Raw genomic sequence first — 21377 nt, 5'->3', positions numbered from 1 at the left:
GTTGATTCATATGGTCCTATTCCTAGAGGTTGAGCACTGAAGTGAGGGCATTGAACAGACCAGGAGACAAGAGGAATTCCCACCCAAGTCATCTTTTAAAAAGGACATCTCTGAGGCACAAGTGGAGAGGAAAAGCAAATTGTGGAACACAACCTATATCATGCATATGTCTATTGGTGATGTTTTCTCAATGAAATACCACTGTCAGAAGGCATAAGCTTTGCTAGTAGGAAATATTACTACATAATAATAGCAATAACAATCACAATAAGACATGGAACTTAAAAGGGTGTTCTGTTTTTGAAAAGAACAAAGCATAAAAATACTTGAAAAGACGATAGACATAAAAAATGCCAGAGTCAAAACGTAAAGCAGGTGATGTCTTAGTATTCAAAGAGAAGAAAGAGGAGCAACTTGGGGAGGAGAAGGAGAAAAAGGAAGAAGAGAAAGAAGAGGAAGAGAGAGATTTAAAAACTTAAATCAATAAAAATATAATGAAGAAATGGGTAGGGCTACTCTTATTTTAAAAGGAACCATCGTCTATTAATGCTAAGCTTCTCTACCTGACAAAATGTTCACATAGTTGTATTTAATTACAATTACTTGAAGAGGAAAATAATAGCTTGTTATTGAGTACTGCAATGTGTCATCTTGGGAGGCTATCTTGGAAAGTTCCTCACCATTTAAAGTCCTAGGACTGTTTCAGAGGAGATCCCATCACCTCATGGTGATTCCCATGCCCCACCTGGGGTGGCAGAGGAGCTATTCTCTTAAATCCTTTCCAAGGGGTCTAGGTTTTCTATCAGTAAATGTGTTTTACATGTACACTTTTCCTACCTGCCTGCCATCTGCAATTTTCCAGAAAGCAAAGACTAGAAAATTATTTTCTTGGATTTTTCCTAAACAGCATTTGATATATTATTCTACACAAAGACAGCACTCAGAAAAACGTTGGCCTGGTAGAACTGAAAGACACAAGGTTATATTAAAAAGGAAATGACAATCCCAATCCTCTGTAAAGGGACAGTTAGTTAACATTTTAGACTTTGGGAGCTATATACAGCTCTGTCCCATATTCCTCTTTGTTTTTTTTTTTAAATTACAGTTTTATTAAAACTGTAAGAACCATTCTTAGCCCTTGGGTTGGAATTAACCATGGTTGGCCAACTCCTACTCTGTAAGATAAGTGATTTGCGTTCATTGTTTAGGAGTTTTTCACTTAACTTCAGTAACGATGCACTTAACTAATGGGATAACTTTAAAATATTTAAATTAACTAAATATGTTAATGACCTATGACAATTTAGATCTCTCATAAGGGAATTTCTCATAAGTCCATTCTTAATATATATTCATTTTACAATTCTATTTTAATATCAAAATACATTTAACTAAGTGGAGTAAAATGGCAGATGAAGCCTGTTTTTCTGAAAGCAGTTTTAATTACCAATTTTAAGGCCAGGGAGTGCCTAAAGGGAGTGGTCTTCTTTCAGCATCAGGCACTTCTGAATGAGAAGCAATTTCAGATAAGAACTAACTTACTCTCCTCTCCTCATCCTCCTCCTTCTCTCTTTTTCTCTGGCCTTCCTCGTTTCTTCATCCTCTGGTTCAGGTTCTGGGTCATCTTCATTGATGACATCTCTGGTCCGTTTCCTCTTTGGTCTCATGCTCTCTCTTCGAGGTAGTTTGTCTTCCTCCTCCTCTTCCTCTTCACCTAAACATAGCAGTTAATGCTTCAGTGAGCAGTATCAGAAAAGTGCTCTCCCGCTACCAAATGTATTCTTACTTTTAAATTATCATTGTCACACATCTGAGACCATAATCCAGCAATTTGCCATATCAAGATAAGATGCATCATGCCATATATATTTCATAGCCTGCCACTTAATTACATTTATCTAGGGACTCCCCTGGTGGCGCAGTGGTTGAGAGTCTGCCTGTCAATGCAGGGGACACAGGTTCGAGCCCTGGTCCGGGAAGATCCCACATACCGCAGAGCAACTAAGCCTTTGCACCACAACTACTGCGCCTGTGCTCTAGAGCCCGTGAGCCACAACTACTGAGCCCGCGTGCCACAACTGCTGAAGCTCACGTGCCTAGAGCCCATGCTCTGCAACAAAGAGAAGCCACCGCAACGAGAAGCGTGCGCACCTCAACGAAGAGTAGCCCCCGCTCGCCACAACTAGAGAAAGCCCACAACGAAGACCCAACACAGCCAATAAATAAATAAATAAATTTAAAATAAATAAATACATTTATCTAAATTCTCATTTCTTGTGGTTTATCTACTCATATGTCAGTGTCGATCCCCAAATTCTAATAATGCTTAGAATTCCAGCCTTCATTTACTTGGGTAACTAGATGAGTTGGAGTTTAATATCACACCATGATCTCTCAGACCAAGTTTATAGGTTACCAATTCAACACATAAGGGTTGAATGTTTAAACACTATGTGCTAATACTACTTCTATCTCAGAACAAAGAATAAGAATGACAAGGAAATGCTACAAACCAGAAAAATTCTGAGGAAATTAATGTATGCCTTGACATTCCTCCTAATTCAAATTATTCTCATTCTTTTTCTTTTTTTTACTTTAAAAAAAAAATTGAAGTATAGTTGATTTACAGTACTGTGTAAGTTTCAGGTATACAGCAAGTGATTCAATTATACATACATATATATTTTTTTCAGATTATTTCCCTTTATAGGTTTTTACAAGATATTGAATACAGTTCCCTGTGTTACACAGTAAATCCTTGTTGCTTACCTATTTTATGTAAAATTATTCTCATTCTTGACTTCAAATATTTCTTCTTTTGCCTAGATATTTCTTCCTGTTTCTTAAATGAAATTGATAGTAAATACCTTTGCTTGATCATTTTATCTTTTTGATTAGAAATAGATATAAATAACTTGTAAATTTAATACAAAACTGAGAAAAATGACATTATTTTATTTTATTCATCAACTAACAATTAATGACTCACATGTCCATAACTTCTTCGGAAGCTTCCAGGTAAAGAGTAGAGGGAGAATTCAGTTCCTTCCTTCACCGTTTATGACATACATCCTACTTCACTTTCATCTTTGTTTTTTAACTTCTGATATTTAGAGTCAACTTCTGATGTTTATTACAAAAAACAAATATTACTCCTAATTATCACTATCTTCTTAAATAGAAGCTACTCAGGGAAAAATTTGTGCTTTAATGGAAAACTATGAATTGTCTGCACCATACCCTTCTGTGTTACCTGATTCTGATTCTATGGAAGCTATTTTGTAACTTTGTAAGTTACGGATAACTAGATAGCAATGCAAAATAGTTCTTGTCTGTAGACAAGCAAGTGAACTCTGCTAAATGCAGAGACAACCTTCCACCACCGAAAAAGAAAATGAAAGAAAAAATCCCCAAAACAGTCATGCCTTATTTGCACAATCATTTCAATATTCCTGATCTATATATATATCTGTTCTTTGAATTTTCCTTTAACTGGTAACTGCTATAAATGCCTCACCAGATTCCACATTTATTAGTTAAATGTCTTAATTTTTACATATGTGTGTGTCATTATTTTATCTTTTAAAATCTTTTTGTTATTTTTTGTTATCTTTTTAACATTACTTATCAAAATTTTTTATTGATATTTCAAATCTAAGATCTAAATATTACCATTACTAAAGTTTGACTAACAGAGAGCAACTTTTCTAACCAGGTTTGGAAAACTATATTTTGTCATCAAAACCAAGAATGAGTTTCCATTTGTTAAATACTGTGGCAAATGTTACATGTTATTTGAACCCCACTCTGGCATTCTGAAAATTTACCCAGCCTTTATTATTCATTTTAGTCACTAATTGTAGAAAGAACAGAGCCTCATAGGAACTGAGAAACAATTTCACCCACAAATAGCTCGAAAACTCTAGCAGCCACTTACTACCCTGCATTTTAGTATATTTCATATTAAGGCTAAACTATTAAGCTCGCAGAGTTTGACCATGGATGAAAAGTGTATTATTATATTTATATTTTAGCACTTAGGACAAAAAGGCTATATTTAGTGCTTTAACTAGTTTCCAAATATTCAAATTCTTAAAAAAGGAATGTTTTACAGTTGCCTACTAAATGTGGATTTGCATACATTACCTTTTGGAATGGGCTTGATTCAGTTTTGAAGGGTAGCAAAATATACCACGTCAAAAAGGCATTCTGAATATACCACCCCAAAATATGCCACTTTGGTGTATTGACTATTTTGAGCTGTAGCACTTGAAAAACAGCAAATGCAGGAAGAGACTTTCTCTGAACTTCTCTTAGCTGCTTAAAGACAGAGTCTCCAAAAGGAGCTCAACTGTCATAAATCCCCTCCCCAGGAGTTTCATCCCCAAGGAAGATAGACTACTATCACAGGAGACTATAGGTCAACACCACATGCAGACACACTTTATCATAAACTATCATAATTCCCATCTATTCTCCTAAAACTTATTTATTCTCTCTCAAGAGACCTACATGCCCTCCCTCTCCCCTCTTTAGATGGTGTTCAAATCTAAATTTTAAGCCACCTCACAGTTACTCATTTTCCTGGATATCTCCCATGTATACATGAGGTGTATGTGTTAATAAACTTCTGGTTTGTTTTGGTTTTTTTCTTGTTAAACTGTCTTATATTATAGGGGTATCAGCTAAGAACTCAGGAGGGTAGAGGAAAAATTACTTTTCCTCCCCGACAGTTGTCAAGTCATAGCATCTAGGATCTATGTGAGACTCTGGGCTGCTTTCATGTAAAATGTACCAAATTAATGAAACCAACTGTCATCATGAACATTCACTGGCTGTCATGTTGGGCTCAGGTTTTTAATTGACAGTGTTGATGTATTCTCTAATTGAACTCTTCTTGAGATGCTGCTCTTTCAGTTTTGGTAAACTCAAAACTTTTGCTCATATAATGATCTTTCTCTGTTCCAGTCCATGAGGGGTCTGCATGCCTGGAAAGGGGTCACAGCTCTTGAGCTGAACCTACTCAAAGTAAGAACAACAGAGCAATTCCGACAAAATACCCATGAATTCAGTACAAAAGAACAGGTTTTTTCATTTTTATTGAACCACCTGATCAGTTCAGTCAAAAAGGTCAATCTGTTATATTGTAATAGATTCAGCCTTAGAGAAAAGCTTTTAGGACAAAGATTTTCATGGGGGAAAATAGTAAAGAAGTAAAAGAGCAAATTTTTTCTGAACTACCATCTACTTACTCATGAGTAAATTATAAATTGGGTGGAATGTGTGTGTGCCAATTGAATGGAATCTCGAGTAGAGATTCTGTTTAATGGTCTTGAACTCTTTTGTGAGACCATCGAAAGTCATCCACACATGCTTCTCTGCTTGCATATGGTAGCATATTCCCACAAGATAAAAGGGTAAATCCCCTGAATTCACCACTATTCCACGGGAAACATATCCCAAGTGGGGATATGTCCATCCCCACTTACTTGAACTTTCCTCAGTATCATCTTCTTTTTCCTCCACTTGGATTTGCACTGTTGAAGAAAGAAAAATATAGTAATTCTTTAAATGATGGTACAATTGTTAATAACTGGTTTTTACTGTTATTATTTTCATTGTAAAGTTTTTTGTGCAGTTAATAAATTTTTTCAATAAACTTGTCAAAATAAGCATTGCTTATTAAAGATATACAGCCACAATATCTTATACATTGCTGTGCAAGGACTTCTCTGCTTCATCGTCTTCAACGATTTGCAAAACATACCAATCATAAACCTGTCAACTCAATTCAAAATAACTTCAACCAAAATAAATTCTGTACTGCAAGAAGCAGACTTAGGGTGTGTTGGGTCATTTCATTCTATGGTAAAAGGAATTGTTGGCAAAGCTATATACACATGCACAAACCACTTGGTTATTATAAATAAAGTTATTAAAATAGACAATATTTCATTATGACCAGGTACCCAGTGTCAAAGAATCTTTCAAAAAGGCTTAAAACCTGATATTTCCTATTTGAATTATTTCTATGGGTATTATATGCAGACAGCTTAAATCTTCCCATATATGATTTATCTTGACTATGTGGAGATAGGTGATTGATTCTACAGTTCTTTCCAAGACAAAGAACACTTCTTCTGTCTACTCCTCACCTCATCCTCAGCACCTTGTTTTTAGATTTGCTCCATTTTTATAAAGGCATATAAAGGTTTTATAAAATTTTACTGGTACAGTAATATAGGAAAATATATTAATTGGCAGATATTTTCCCCTTGTCAACTACTGTCCATTCATCACAGGTTGTCAGCCAGAGACAAAGATCTGCAAATTGCCATGGTAAAAATTGCAGTAGACTATTTCTTTAAACCATGAGTCTAGTAACTCATTTAAAATATTAATTTACCTATTTTTATTTAAGGTGGATGGGCATAAGTCCAAAAAATCAAAGATAACAAATGATGTTGCTGTGAACAGAGGAAACAACCTCTGGTTTTGTTTCTGCTCAGCACTGTCAAAGGTTATTATTCAGAACTTGACAGGCATATTGAAAAGGCAGCACATTCAGAGTTTAAATTCCATTCACAAAGAAGATTATTGTAAAAAGCATTTTTTGCCTTTAAACAGCATCTGTGTAAAATTTTTAGGATATGCAAAAATGTTATCACTCAACATCAGCCATAGAATATGAAAATAAGTGTTGTTTTGTTCAGAGTGGACATATGCCTTCTGTCACCGGTTGTAACTGGATCTGCACAGGACAAAGGTCTTTATGTCACTACTGAGAGTTCGCAATAGTGAAGGCAGACACTTCTCAGAGATATTTTACATTCAACAATAGGCCATGGTCTTTATTTGCAATTAATGCTGCCCCCAAGTTTCTTCAGCCAAAGAAGAATTCACTCAGGAAGGCATCTTAATGATATAAGATTAGCCTTAGAGCAAGGTCTGATCAGCGTGCATAATATAGAAACAGCTGAGGACAAATAGCAAAGTCTGACACATAACCTCTTTTGCACCATGCATAGCCAAAGCAAAAATTCACATAAAATGCTATAATGATTTGTAATAATCAACTTACTAGACATGATTAAATAAAGTTAAATAATGAAATGGAAGAAAATACTAAACAACTAGAAATACAAGCAAATCTTTAGGAAGGATCATATATTAAACAAAAGCAGTAGAATGAAATGTCCCAAGCCAAGGAGATGAGCAAGAAATCAATTTCCTCTGACAAGCAGGGGAGAGAAAAAGCAGGGCTGGAGTCATAGGTCATCTTTTCAGGTACAGGAAGGATAGTTATAAATGGCCATTAAATAAAACCTAAAAATCCATAAGGGGAGATAGCCCTGTGGTTGCAAGTAAAGAAGAAAAAAGAGCTACGGTTTCTGAGTGATGTAATGGAGAGTATTGCAGAAATAGCCCCTTCACTGCTCTTCAGGTGACTTTCCAACAGTGATACTCATCTGTGCACGATCATCTGCACATTTTCAGTAGGTGCCTTCTTTATTCAACAGCATTCCTTTTGTCTGGAAGCTGAGTCAGGGGCCACGGAACAGTTGTTTTTATAGTTACTGTGATCATAATTGGTTTATTATTGACTCAAACCCTCAGCAAAGGCATCATCGGCATCAAGAACTAAACAGCAGCACCCTGACCAGGAGATTGAAGACTCCATCAAGAGCCTCAGACCAAGCTTAATTTTAATGGAACACTATTTGGTCTGAAAAGCAACTGTCAATGCTGATCTGCATCTCCTGCAACTCAAGGCGTTGTTGAAGAACCAATCTAAGAAGCCCCTCCCAGACAAAAGCCTGTGCAAAAGAATAACTCAGAACGCTTAAATGGGAGTTACAGACTGTCTTTCCCTTCTCAGACAATTTTCGGCACGGCCTATTGCCATCCCTTCTCTCAGCAGTCCTTAGTAGCTTGCTCCCAATCATATGACCACCCTCATGTTCTGGATGCTTCCCAAAGCCTATTGATTATGTACTTTAAAAATAACCTCTCTCCTGGGGAGTGATGGGAGGACAGTGAAGGGGGGGAGTGGTTTCCTGTCTAAATGTTGAAGGCAGCAAGCAAAACTGCATTGAAGTACGCTTATTTAAGAGAGGAATATGCAATAGGAGCAGATGAACTCCTAGGCAACCCAGATCCTCATTTCATGCAAATAGACACAGTAATTAAAAACAGTAAAAGGAAACAACAGCAAAATGTCACATTTCAGAGGCATTGGAATCGTTCAGAAAAGTGGATGTTGTTCCAGGCTTTCTTTTTCAATCTATAGTACTGAAAGTATTTTATGGTTCTTCAGTATCAGTGGCCCAGTGGCAGGAAGAGTTTAATGATGTTGCCTGTTCCTCTAGTTTTTGAAGGGATTATTGTAGCACCAGGTCATTACTTTGGAAACTGAAAATTCATTTATTCAATTAGCATTTATTGTGCATTTACAAGGGTCTACAGAGCAAAGTGCTCTGGAGTAGGAGTTTGTAAACTGTAGAAGGAAATAACCGTCCTTAAGGAGTCTTGCTATTTGATGCAAAAGAATGACTTTATAACTCATACCTAAACTCAAGTTTACTTGGGTTATACCAGCAATGTACTAATTATGTTTATTAGCAATGTACTAGTGTGTTTCTTTTTAGGGTTCCTTTGTGTGTGAGGAAATGTCAGCATCAGCTCCTCGCATATAAAATGGGGTACATTTCCAGGGAATATAGCCAATATTTTATAATAACTATAAATGGAGTATAACCTTTTAAAAAATGGAAAAATGAAAAATGATGTGAAAATTTATATACAATAAGGGGAAGTAAATTAGCTCTGATATTTTAAAAAAGGCACTGCCATTATCAAAACTGTGCATATACACACACTTTCATGTTCCCTTGTGAAATGGTAGAAACCGCTCATTAATTAAATTTGAATTGTATTACCTAAGAAAAAATAAATAAAAAATAAATGAGGTACCTTTCACCTCAGACAGATATTAATCTATGCCATAATAAGCACATTTCCAAACCTTAGCTGAAGAACCCGTGTCATCAGTATGTGGTATAATGTGGAATATGAGAGGAAGAGAAGAATCAAGGACAATTCCAAGGTTTTTGGCCTGGGCAGCAGCGGGTGGAGTTTCAAGGAAAGGAGATAGGAGGCTCTAGGGAGAATAGCTTAGGTAGGAACAGTTGAAGTTCAGTAGTTTAATTTGAATAGATGGGGTCACCAAACCATATTGAAGTATCATTTCCCCTGTAGAGAATGGCACAGCACTCGGCTTCCATTCATCTATGAAAAAACTATTACTGGTGGGTGTTAAGTAAGGAACAGAAGCCACTCTCTGTCAAAGTGAACAAAAATGATGGAATGTGATTCTTCTTCCTCTCAAATATCTACCCAGGACATAAAATCTGACTCAGTTTAAATCAGCAGCTCCTTTTATTTTTGCTACTTTTAGGTCAGATAAGAAGATATTCATGACATTTGTTTATAACAATCCCAAGTCCTTCAAATGATGGAATCGAGCATGATATTTTGGAAGCCAACGAGTAAAAAGAATAATTATTTAGCTCTTATATCAATCAAATACCTTAATGAACCTGTAAACTATAAGACATTTAAAAAATCCCCAGGAGTGGAAATAACAGAATGAGATCATTACACTTAAATATAAACAAGGTATCTGGGGGAAAGGTTTAATGTGACAAACCTAGGCTGATACTCTTTCTGCAGGTGCCAGCACCTTTCCTTAATACCACTAAAAACCTTAAAACGATAAGGTCTTCATTAAGACCACTGAAAAAAACCATGGGGCACATATGTTCAAGAACACTCTGATGAAAACTTGTATAATAAATGCCAAAAGGCTGGTCATATTTTCAAACATTATGATATCTTGGAGATACTAAATAGTTATTTTAAATCACTGTGGTTATAAAATTACAAAAAACAATAATAATTTTGGTTTTTGGTAAGACTCACCAAAGAAGGAGACGGGGCAGGCCAAAAAAAAAAAAATAGTAGCTGTCATTCTCTAATGTTTTTCCTTTTAGATAATATTTATTTTTGAGGCTCTTTAGTCCTTAAGAAGCAGAGAATAAATAGCTGCTGATGCCTGCTTTATTAAAAACACAATATAACATATTGTAGTTGCATTGAGGAATACAGGAAAAGAATGAAGTCTGTGGAGAAACATGTTTTACTACGAGGTTCCAGAGAGACTAACAAAAAGAAAAATAGAAAATTCAGTCAAAATAAAGATTCCCCTTCTATCCTTTCACAAGGAAAATAAATGTTTTTTATACACATAAGAAGAGGGGAAGGGGATGCACCCCGAATAGTTTGGCAATTTTTCCTTCTGTTTTTATGTTACATGAAATTAAAATTAAACAGGCTGAATGAAATGGGTAGCTGGTATGTTTCCAAATTCTACCACCCCTGAGCCACAAGAGCAAATATGAAATGATGAAGCATAGTTCTTCAAATGGTAAATTATATACAGGAGTATTTGTGAGAAACTGCAATTAGATATTTCTTGACACCACTGGTCTACAGAAAGAACAAAAACAACTCTTATTCTATGTGGTTTGGAGGGTTGACTTTTTTTAAACTACACATACACATATTCAGTAAATAAATAGCTATTTACAAAGGCATTTAGAGCTCTCTGTGGTTACAGAAAAGTAAGTGGTGAGTCTTTCTTTGCATTCAGATTATTTTGGGGCAAAGGACATTTCTTATTTAACCCTGTTGTCATAATATATATTCAGAGTGTGTGCTCTCACATTGCAATTACCGCCATAAACGGCAACCACTGTAAATAAGTGTGCTGAAATGAAAATACGTTCTCTTGTGTGAGTTTCTGTGCTACTAACCAGATGAAAATAGTGTGCTATAAACCCTTGGTGGCTATGCTTATATATCCTTGAATTGCTTAGAACCAAAAGGAATCTTTCTGTCCCCCGCAGCATTTCTGTAATATTCCCAATCATGAAGAAGAAGGGTTGTCAGGATTCACGGGTAAACAAACAAAACAGAACAAACAAAAAACACAAGAACTGTGAAACAACTGAAAGCAGACGATTGTCCTCAGAGCATAAAGAAGCTTGAAGCAAGGCTGGCCGAACTCTGTACAGTTTTTACACATCCTTCTTAGCACCAGCTTTTGTTCACAGAGAAGATGCTAATTACTTCTCATTAGCATACATTAGCAAATGTTAATGAGTGTCTTCTAAAGAACAAGAAGAGTCAGGGGCAGAGTCAGGATGAAGGCTGATTGGGGAGAGAAGTGCTGCAACAGAAGACAGAGGAAGAAAAAAGAAAATGAGAGCAGCTTAGAACTTGGATTTGTTTTCTGAAATTTAGAACTCGTCTCTCTGACAAAATGTTAATAGGAGTAAGGATGAAATAATTTAGTTTATTTTTTCTTAAAAAAAAAGAAAAAGCAAATCATTGACTAGAATGAATCATTCTTTTTTCTGTTCTTTAGCTGCTTAGGAACAATTACACTACAGGATTTGCTACTGACTAGGGATATTAGCCAACATTGTCTTCAGTTAATGAAAAGGAATTCTGAATACTAGATGCCCTCAGGAGTTTATAAGCATTGTGACCACCTATCCACCCATGCCAATTTTTTCCTCACAGGCTCAATTTATAATATTCAATAAGACTAAACCCTTAAGTAGTTTGTATGTAGTCTGTCATTTTATTGAAATAGCCCACATAAAATGTGTTAATTTATATCCTATGGGCAGCTGGTTAACATCTGAGTACTCTAGTTAGTAATCCACAATGGTAGGATGGAGATTTAACATCTGAAAGACTAGTCAGAAGCACTTCAGCCATCTCTATCTCAAATTAACACTAGATGGTTTGTTAATTGGAGTAATGCTTTTTACAAGTGAATCTCGTGAAATTAAATGTGTGTGTGAGACAGAATGAACCTATTGGTTTGTTTCTCGGAAGAATCCTAACATAAAGAGTATCTGCCTTCAGGATCAACTTGACGGAAGTAGACAAATACTAGAAACAACACAAGATATACTGGCAAGTTCCACCAGAGAAATACAAGCAAAAGATCTATTAGAGTTCATAAGAGAATGAGATTATGCTCATTAGGGAATTTCGGAATATTCGCTTTTTGTCACATTTCTTCAAATATTTCTGGAAATAGGCAGGAGACTAATCAATATAAATAAATGTGTTTCACTACTTGATTCCATTTGGATTAATTCCAATTCCTTCAAGATCACGGTCATAAAAAACAAAGTTTAGGGAATTCCCTGGTGGTCCAGTGGTTAAGACTTGGACTTTCACTGCTGTGGACCTGGGTTCAATCCCTGGTTGGAGAACTAAGATCTCACAAGCTGCACAGTGTGGCCCCCCAAAAAGAACAAAGTTTATTTCCATGACTGGCCTCGTCCTAAAAAAGGACTTTTGTTCATTTGGGTTCCTAAGACTATTGCATTCATATCCTAGAACTAGAAAAGACAACTCAGAATTTTCAAGTTGGCAGTTGGCTCTAGCAGAAAGCCTGAATTTTTAACTCAGACAAAATCATATTTGAGTTTTGGCTCTGCCACAACTTTATGCCATAACTTTGGATAATTTATTTAAATTCTCTATGCCTTAGAGAAAGGAAGGAATAATAACCATTATACAAGGAGAACTAAATGTAGTAACAAATGCATGCATTGTACATAATATAGTACCTGGCACATAGCAAAGGTTATAATAATCGACAAGGATTGTTCAAATGCTTTATGACACATACTTAAACACAAAATTTTGACATCTTTCACCTAAAATTCTAGTAAGACAGAAAGACACATCTACTTTGACTTTTACCTCAATATTTTGCACTCTGCAAGTAGGAAAATTGCCACAGTATTCAGTCTGAGATTATGTTAAAGACTAATCATCAAAAGATAAAAACAAGAAATAAAATATTACCCTAAACTCTCCGTTTCTTGATACTCTTAGCTACCCCTCACCATGCCTGTTTATGATGCCAACCAGCGTTGAAAGTCGTGCTGCCTAAGCCAATGGGCAACTTCACTAGGAAACTTTTGATTGCAGCGATTGAAGAAGCACTTGTAGCACAGGTTTAAGTTGAACAAAAAGCAACTGGCATCCACAGGACAAATTATTATGACTCTCTGTCAATAGAAAAATAGAGGTGTAGGGTGGGGAGTACTTAAAGACAGTACCTGACAGTCTGCCAAGTCCACTAAAAGTTGGGATCTTGTCCCTGCTAATATATCAGTATCCTGATTATAAGTGATTTTTTGTTTTCAGTTAAAGGTAATCAATTTTATCTTGATTAAATGCCAGAAGGTTGGGAGTACAATGGTAACCATTATGTCCCACAGGGAAGGGCAATAGTTAAACGTTAAGATCTATACCTAGTTCTATGACAGCCAGGTGGGAGGTAGGAAAGAAAGCTGATGCTGATTTAAGAGGAGACCCCTCTAGGGCTTCCCTGGTGGCGCAATGTTGGGAGTCTGCCTGCCGGTGCAGGGGACGCGGGTTCGTGCCCCGGTCCGGGAAGGTCCCACATGCCGTGGAGCGGCTAGGCCCGTGGGCCATGGCCACTGGGCCTGCGTGTCCGGAGCCCGTGCTCCGCGACAGGGGAGCCCGCAGCGGTGAGAGGCCTGCGTACCGCAAAAAAAAAAAAAAAAAAAAAAGAGGAGACCCCTTTAAAAGAGCAACAAATAAATTCAGGTGCTCATTACAATTTTAACTCCCCATTATCCCTTCCTTTTCTTTCCGTGAGATGGACTTACTTTGGTTATTGAGACAAGCCACATCCTAAATCCAGAAAGCAGGACCAGACTACACGAGGCTCAGTTTCCTAATCCAATATAGTACATTCTTCAGGCAGTTGAAGGTAGGACTAAAGCTCTAATGCTAACGTCAGAAACTATTTGGCCTACGTAACATAATCAAGTATTCCCCAAGAGACTAGTTCCTAGGTCTTACTGAGCCAGAATAGACTTTCAGCTCTTGTCTCTTGAAGGTGATCTTATCACTCAGACATTCGTCAGAACTGTTCAGTTCCACATCCTGTCTCATGAGATGTCACTGTGAATGCATGTGTGTGTATGTGTTTTAGTGTGTGTGGAAGAGAGGGAGAGACAGAGACAGAGAGAAAGAGAATTTTAAAAGACTTAAGGAAAATTTCAGAACCGTGGATTTCTCTTCATGACCTCTGCATTATTCTCAACCATCTACTTACAGTAAGTTAGTTCCAAGCAACAAATTGTGCCAACTGCCTGTGCTTGGTAAAGTTGATTGCTCACCTTGTAGCCCAATTATCTTCAATAGCCTAATGGCCAGAAATGAGATTAGCTTATTTTTTATTCATCAGCTCAGCCTGGCAGCACTGAGAGTATGTTTTAATGGATTCCATGGTCAAAGGCCATCAGTTTTCTTCTTCACTCTGTGACACTGAGTTATGCCACTGTCTCCAAACCTCTTCTCCTGTCTCCCAAATCCTGGAGGATTTGTAGCAGGGAGAGGCCTAGGCAGTACTTTCTAAAACTTTACTGTGCCTCAGAATCACCTGGAGAGCTTATGAAAACACAGATTCCTGGGCCTCTCCCACAAATATTGATTCAGTAGGTGGCCCCAATAATTGCCTTTTCTAAAAAGCTTCCAGGTGATGTTAATAATATTGCTAGTTTTCAAACCATGCTTTGGGAACCACTACTTTGAGGCATCCTGAGGGAATGGGGAAAGTTAATATGTGCCTGCCATCTACTTTTAGGAACTATAACTCTCGCGACCTAGAAACTGTCTTCTTTTGATTGTCCACCATTATGCCCATACACTGTCTTAATTACTATAGCTTCATAATGAACCATAAGGGCAAATATGTCTTCCAAGTTTCTTCTTCTTTCACAAAGATGTTTAGTCTCTTCTAGGTTCTTGCATTTCTATATACATTTTAGAATCAGCTTGTCAATTTATGCAAAAAAATTGTAAAAGCCAACTAAGATATTGATTGGAATTGTGTTGAATCTACAGATCAGTTTGGGAAGAATTGATAACAATATTGAAACTTCAATCCACAAATGAGTATATCCATTTATTTAGATCCTCTTTAATTCCTTTCAGCAATGTTTTGTAGTTTTCAGTGTTCAGGTCTTACACCACTTTGATCAGATTTATTTCTAAGTGCTTTGTAATTTTTTTCTGATTGTAAATGATATTTGTAAAATTTCAGTTTCTGATTGTTGTTTTTATACATTGGTCTGTGGTTTTCTTAGAATGTCTGTCTGATTCCTTGAGTAGAAAGAATTCTCCAGGGAAGCAATTAGAACTTGATATATTCTTGTGGGGCAGTTTTAAATAATAAATTCAATTTCTATTCAGGTTATCTATTTCTTCTTGAGTGAGCTTTAGTAGGCTATCATACAAGTAATTTGTACAATTTACCTAAGTTGTCAAATTTATTGTCATGAGTTGTTTATAATATTGCCTTATTATTCCTTCATTATCTATAGAGTTTGTAGTGATGTCTCCTCCCTCATTTCTGTCTTCTGTTACTAGGTGAATAACTGTTTAATTAAAATTATTATTTCCTCTTGATAAATTCCTGATTAGTCTGGCCAGTGAGTTATCAATTTTATTGATCTTCTCAAAGAACAAGTTTTTGGTGTCATTTTCTCTGTTGATTTTGTTTTCTACTGATTTCATCTTTAGCCCTTATTACCTACTTTCTTCTGCTTATTTTGAGTTTTATTTACTCCTTTTCTTTTTGGTTTCTTAAAGTAGAAGCTAGGATTACTGATTTGAGACCTTTCCTTTTTTCTAATCTAGGTGTATAATACTACAAATTTTCTTTTAAATACTGTTTTAGCTGCTTCTCAAAACTTTTGAAATGCTATGTGTTTATTTTAATTCAGTTCAAAACACTTTCTAATTTTTCTGATTTATTATTTGACCCAAGGGTTATTTAGAAGTGTGATATTTACTTTCCAAATTTGGGGGGATTTTCCAGATATCTCTTGCTATTGATTTCTAATTTAATTTCACCATAGTCAGAGAATATACTCTGTATAATCTGAATCTTTTCAAACATATTGAGATTTATTTTATGACCTAGAATATGGCATATCTTGCTAGATGTTCTATATGCCTTTGAAAAGAGTGTGTATTCTGTTTTTCTTAGGTGGAGTTATATAAATTTCAATTAGTTCAACATGGTTGATAGTGTTGTGGAGGTCTTCTATATGCTTATTAATTTTTTTGCTTGTTCTATCAATTATTACAATAAAGCGTTCTGAAATCTGACTATAATAATCAATTTGCCTATTTTTCCTTGCAGTTCTATCAGTATTTGCTTTATGTATTTTGAAGTTCTGTTATTAGGTATATAAATGTTTAAATTTGTTATTTCCTCTTGATAAATTTACCCCTATCTGTATGAAATGGCATTCTTTATTCCTGGTAATATTCTTTGATCTGAAATAGAACTCAACCAGTATTAACATGGTCACTCCAGCTTTCTTTTGATTAGTTTCATATGACTTTTTGTTTCCATCCTTTTTACTGTTAACCTATTTGTATCTTTATACTGAAAGTGGGTTTCTCATAGACGACATACAGTTGAATCTTGATTTTTGAATCTAATCTGACAGTTTCTAACTGTTAATTTACATTTAATGTGCATATCTACATAATTGGGCTTAAATCTATCCTCTCGCTATTTAATTTTTGTTTGTCCGATCTCTTTGTTTTTGCTTTCCTCTTTTCAGCCTTCTTTTGGATGAACTGACTTTCCCAGTGATTCTAGCTTACTGTCTCTTATGGCTTACTATCTATACTCTTTCTGATGCTATACTGAGTGGCTGATTTAGGGTAAATAATAATTTAATAATAGTGGTACTTAATAATAGTCTATCTTCAAGTGATATACCGTTTCATGTATAGTGTAAAACCTTACACCAGTATGTTTCTATTTCTTCCCTTCCAGACTTTGTGCTACTATTGTCATACATATTTTCAAGTTCACTAATCTTTTCTTTTGCAATATCTAATCTGATGTTAATCCCATGTACCATATGCTTCATCTCAGACACTGCAATTTTTATCTGCAGAAGTTTAATTTTATCTTTTTAATTTCATCTATGCCACTACTTAATTTTCCCATTAGCCTCTTGAATGTGTGTAACATAGTTATAATAACTGTTTGTCTACTAATTATATCATTTGTGTCATTTATGGGGCAATTATGTTTATTTATAATTATGTGTATTTTTATGCTTCTTTGTATTCATGATAATATTTGATTACATAATAGATATTATAAATTTTTCCTTATTGGGGTGTTAAATATTTTTATATTCCTATAAATATTCTTCAGTTTTGTTCTGGTATGCATTTAAGTTACTTCAAAACAGTTTTATCCTTTAGAGTCTCACTTTTAAGCTGTTAGGTGGGACTAGAACAACATTTGGTCTAGGGCTCATTTTTCCCTATTGCTGAGGAAAAATGCTTCTGAGTACTCTACTGGTATTGCATGAATTCTGAGGTTTTATATTCTTGCTGGTGGAAAGAGGAACTATTCCCAGACCTGTGCAGGCTCTAGTGATTGCTCCCTCTAATCCTTTTGGGGGTTCTTTCCCCAACCACTTGCATGCATGGACCATTATTCAGTTGAAAAGTCAGTAGGAACAGTGCAGATCTCCAGAACTCTCTCTCTCTTTCTGTCCAGCTTTCTCTTCTCTGGGAGTCTTCCCTGTGAATTTTAGCTGCCTCAGTCTCCCTGGGCTCTAAGCTGTATCTCCTCAACTCAGAGAGCTCATTAGTCTCTGTTTATATCCCTACCTACCTGCACCGTGGCCAGGAGACTTTCTCTAGACAGTCAGCTGGGGCAATCATGAGTTCACCTCATTTGTTTTCCATCTCTTAGAGGTCTCTATCCTTTGTTGTCTGAGGTGAAATGTCTTGAAAACAGTTGTTTCATATATTTTGTCCATTTTTTGTTTCAGAAAGGAGAGTAAATTCAGTATCTGTACTCCATCTTGACCAAATGAGAAATCTATTCATGCTAAAGGTTCTAGAATTCTATAAGTTGATTTCTTTTCTTCCAGTCACATGGGGGGGAAAAAACCAAAAATACATAAAAGCAAAAACAAAAAAACATGAGTCAAGAGCCTTGGCTGCCTCCCATGTCTTTCTTTTTTGTTTCATATTCAATCACCTCAAGTTGATTCCACATGGAATTACCAGTTTTGAATGGTCACATAAATTAACTATGCGTCTGTTAAATAGAAATAATATTTATATGTATTTTAATGATATCCAGAAATGTTTGACATATCATATAAAAAGATTATAAAAATTCAGTATATTACAGAATATAAGTGATCTGAAATAAATGCCTTATGCAAAAAGGGGGTGGAGGCTGAGGTGAAATATGCCAAAACGTTAGCAGCCATAACTGGATGATGAGATTGTGAGAAGTCAGTTTCTTCTTCTTTAGACATTTTCTGTATTTCCAAATTATTAAGGTAAATAAATACTTACCATATTTACTTTTAAAGATACTTTAAAAAGCAAAGTTGTGTTTTGTTTTATATTTTTTTTAATTTTAAGACTGAGATTTAGGGAGAAAAAAAATGGGGGAAATTTTTGAAAAAAAAAAAGCTACAGAAAGTAAGAGGTTACTGCTTCACTATGTCTCCTAGAATCTCATTCAAACTCTTACTTGCTTGACCCTTGCAGTTATAAAACATACCCTTGTGTCTCTGTAAAGAAGGCCTAGATTATAAAACGTCATGAAAAAACAGGAATAAAGCAGGCAGAACTTAGCCAACAATGTTAGGAAGAAAGAGCCAACTCATAAAATGTTTAGTGCTTTCTTCAGTAGTGGCTAAAATGTTCCACCTTGCAATGGAGCTCAGAAAAATGTCTCTGAGACATTCTGGAAGTTTAAGGAGAAGTGATGGGAGAGAGTTTCAGTTAACTAACTCTACTTTCTCTTGGTTACCAAAGTAAGAGACCTCAGGTGACTATTTCATTCTTAGGTCAGGTACCTGCCATCATCCTCACTTTACAGAGAAGATAACAGTAGTGAAATGTCCAGATAATTCATCCATTAATTCACTCAATGAACAAGAATACAACAACTATCTATGGAGACAAAGTACTAGGAAGGGCTTTGTAGCTTAGCTGAAGGAACTGTCTCATTCTTAGAATCAGGCAGACCTGAGTTCAAAACCTAGCTCTGCCACTTCAAAAAGCATGACCACAGGCCGCATCAGCTTTCATCTCAACAAACTGTAAAAACAAATAATTTCATAGTAGTGTTGTGATAATTAAATAAGTAAAATGTATGTGGCAGTGTCTGGTATATAGAAGACACCCAACTCTATATTAATCTAATGAAATCTGGGGAACCATAAAGTAAATATGATATTTTTCTTTCATTTCAGGAAGTGCAGTCTAGCTAGAAGACAGGCTATGCACAAATAAAATAGTTGGTGTAAGGTGGAATGTAAGTAAGTACCCTGATACTTAATGTCAAAAATAAGAGCTAAGAAAGAGGAAACATCCCAGGGAACTGAAATGGTCAGAGCAAGGTGCATAAAAGAGGTAGACTCACACTGAGTCTCCAGATGTAAAGAGATTGGAAATCACTCCTATCCTAACAAGAAAAAGCTGAACAAACTGAAAATCAACAACTCTTCTAAGATCTGTCAGAGAATCGAGGTCACAGGGCAAACTGCTGTCCCCCCCCAAATTAGAGACAGAGACAGGCAAATACAGAGAACTGCAACTTACCAGCGCAAAACCCTACAAGCAGAAACCCCTGTAGGAACTGTTACTGGATAGAAAATTCTACACATAATTGACAAATTGGTGAAGGCTCCCTGTGAACAATTCTGAGAGTTAAACTGAATCTCTAAAAAAGAATTAGAATGGTAAAGAGGAACTTACAGCCCCGGTGAGGTAAACAGAGGATGGGAGATGGAATTTATAACAATAGGTGCTGTTACCTGTAAAAAATTAATAAATAGAAACCTCAATTAAATAGAGTTGGGAGGCCAGAAGGGGGAGCTCTCACACCCTGTGACCAAAACAGAGCACAACAGGAAGAAGACAGATTCCTTTCCTAGCACAGACTCAGCCAGTGAAAAGCCATGGACTCTTGGCTTACTAAAGCCCTTTCAATTTCCTTTCCTATTTTGTTTTTAATAATTTTTATTGGAGTATAGTTGATTTACAATGCTGTGTTAGTTTCAGGTGCACACCAAAGTGAATCAGTTATACATATACATATATCCACTCTTTTTTAGATTCTTTTCCCATATAGGTCATTACAGAGTATTGCATAGAGTTCCCTGTGCTATACAGTAGATCCTTATTAGTTATCTATTATATATACAGTAGTGTACATATCTCAATCCCAATCTCCCAGTTTATCCCTCCCCCTGCTCCTTTCTAAAAAAGCATTCTCCTTCCCTTCCATGCAGGGACTTGTACATGGCTCACCATGGTTGCAGACCCCTAATTGCAATTTTCTGCTGATCCCCAATAAACCCATCTTTCCTGGAGAAATATCTGGCAGTCTGTTTCAACTCAACATACCTGACTATATTACCGCTAAGCAACTGAAAAATTACAGGGATTAAAAATGTCCAGAGTCCACAGAGAAACCCAGTGGTGGTTGTGTTATTGTCCCAATGTTTAAACAGATTCAGTGGGTAAGTCCATTTACATATAGTGGGCTGTATATATGTTTGCCTTTACTCCCAAGATCTAACTACACATGGTAGTGAAGAAATTTTAAAAGGTACTAACCCACAACACAAAGGGAAAGAAGGAATATCAGCAGATGAGCGATCTCTACAACATTTCGAAAACGAGAAAACAGAGAAGTCTGGTGTATCCATGCAAAGGAGTGTAGTGCATGCGCATTTTTACAGTGAACGTGTGGCAGCTAAGAGGAAGGAAGCTGACTTACACTGCAGAATCCAAGGGATTAGACCTTAGAGGCTGGAGGAAGAACATAGGGTAGAAAAGTGTCCTAACTTGAAAGTCAACACAGGAAATTTTCTTTGCCATGCCACCTCACTGAGGTTGCAAGAGCAACTAGACAGATGGAGAAATCGAAAACTGCCAGGTGTCACTAGTTCTCGTACCCTGCTTTAGTTTTCTTCATAGCACTGTAGCATCTGACATTATGTTATCTAGCTATTTGCTAACTGAGCCACTGTTCATTTTCTCCACAAGCAGTAAGCTCCAGGAAGGCAGGACCCACCTTTGTTGGTCTTCTTCAACTCTTTCTCCTTGGTGCCTGGCAAACCGTAGCACTCAGTAAATATTTGTAGCATGAACGAGTGAAGTGAATAAATGAATGAATG

At 36.2% G+C, this 21377-nt stretch overlaps 1 protein-coding gene across 1 annotated transcript in view; it reads right to left on the bottom strand.

Moving 5' to 3' along the window:
• The window catches only part of TMC1 (transmembrane channel like 1), a 190119-nt gene that overhangs the window by 97181 nt on the left and 71561 nt on the right, over positions 1-21377 (bottom strand). Inside the window, exons 2-3 of the mRNA XM_065879898.1 lie at positions 5490-5537; positions 1543-1714 (exon numbers count right to left, since the gene is read on the bottom strand). Of these exons, the coding sequence (XP_065735970.1) occupies positions 1543-1714; positions 5490-5537 (220 nt within the window). The remainder of the gene's footprint in view (positions 1-1542; positions 1715-5489; positions 5538-21377) is intronic.

This window comes from Phocoena phocoena, chromosome 6, assembly GCF_963924675.1.
Source record: "Phocoena phocoena chromosome 6, mPhoPho1.1, whole genome shotgun sequence".
In the NCBI taxonomy this organism is placed as follows: Eukaryota; Metazoa; Chordata; class Mammalia; order Artiodactyla; family Phocoenidae; genus Phocoena; species Phocoena phocoena.
The sequence above is the reverse complement of the archived record's forward strand: the minus strand, read 5'-3'. Positions and strand labels throughout refer to the sequence as shown.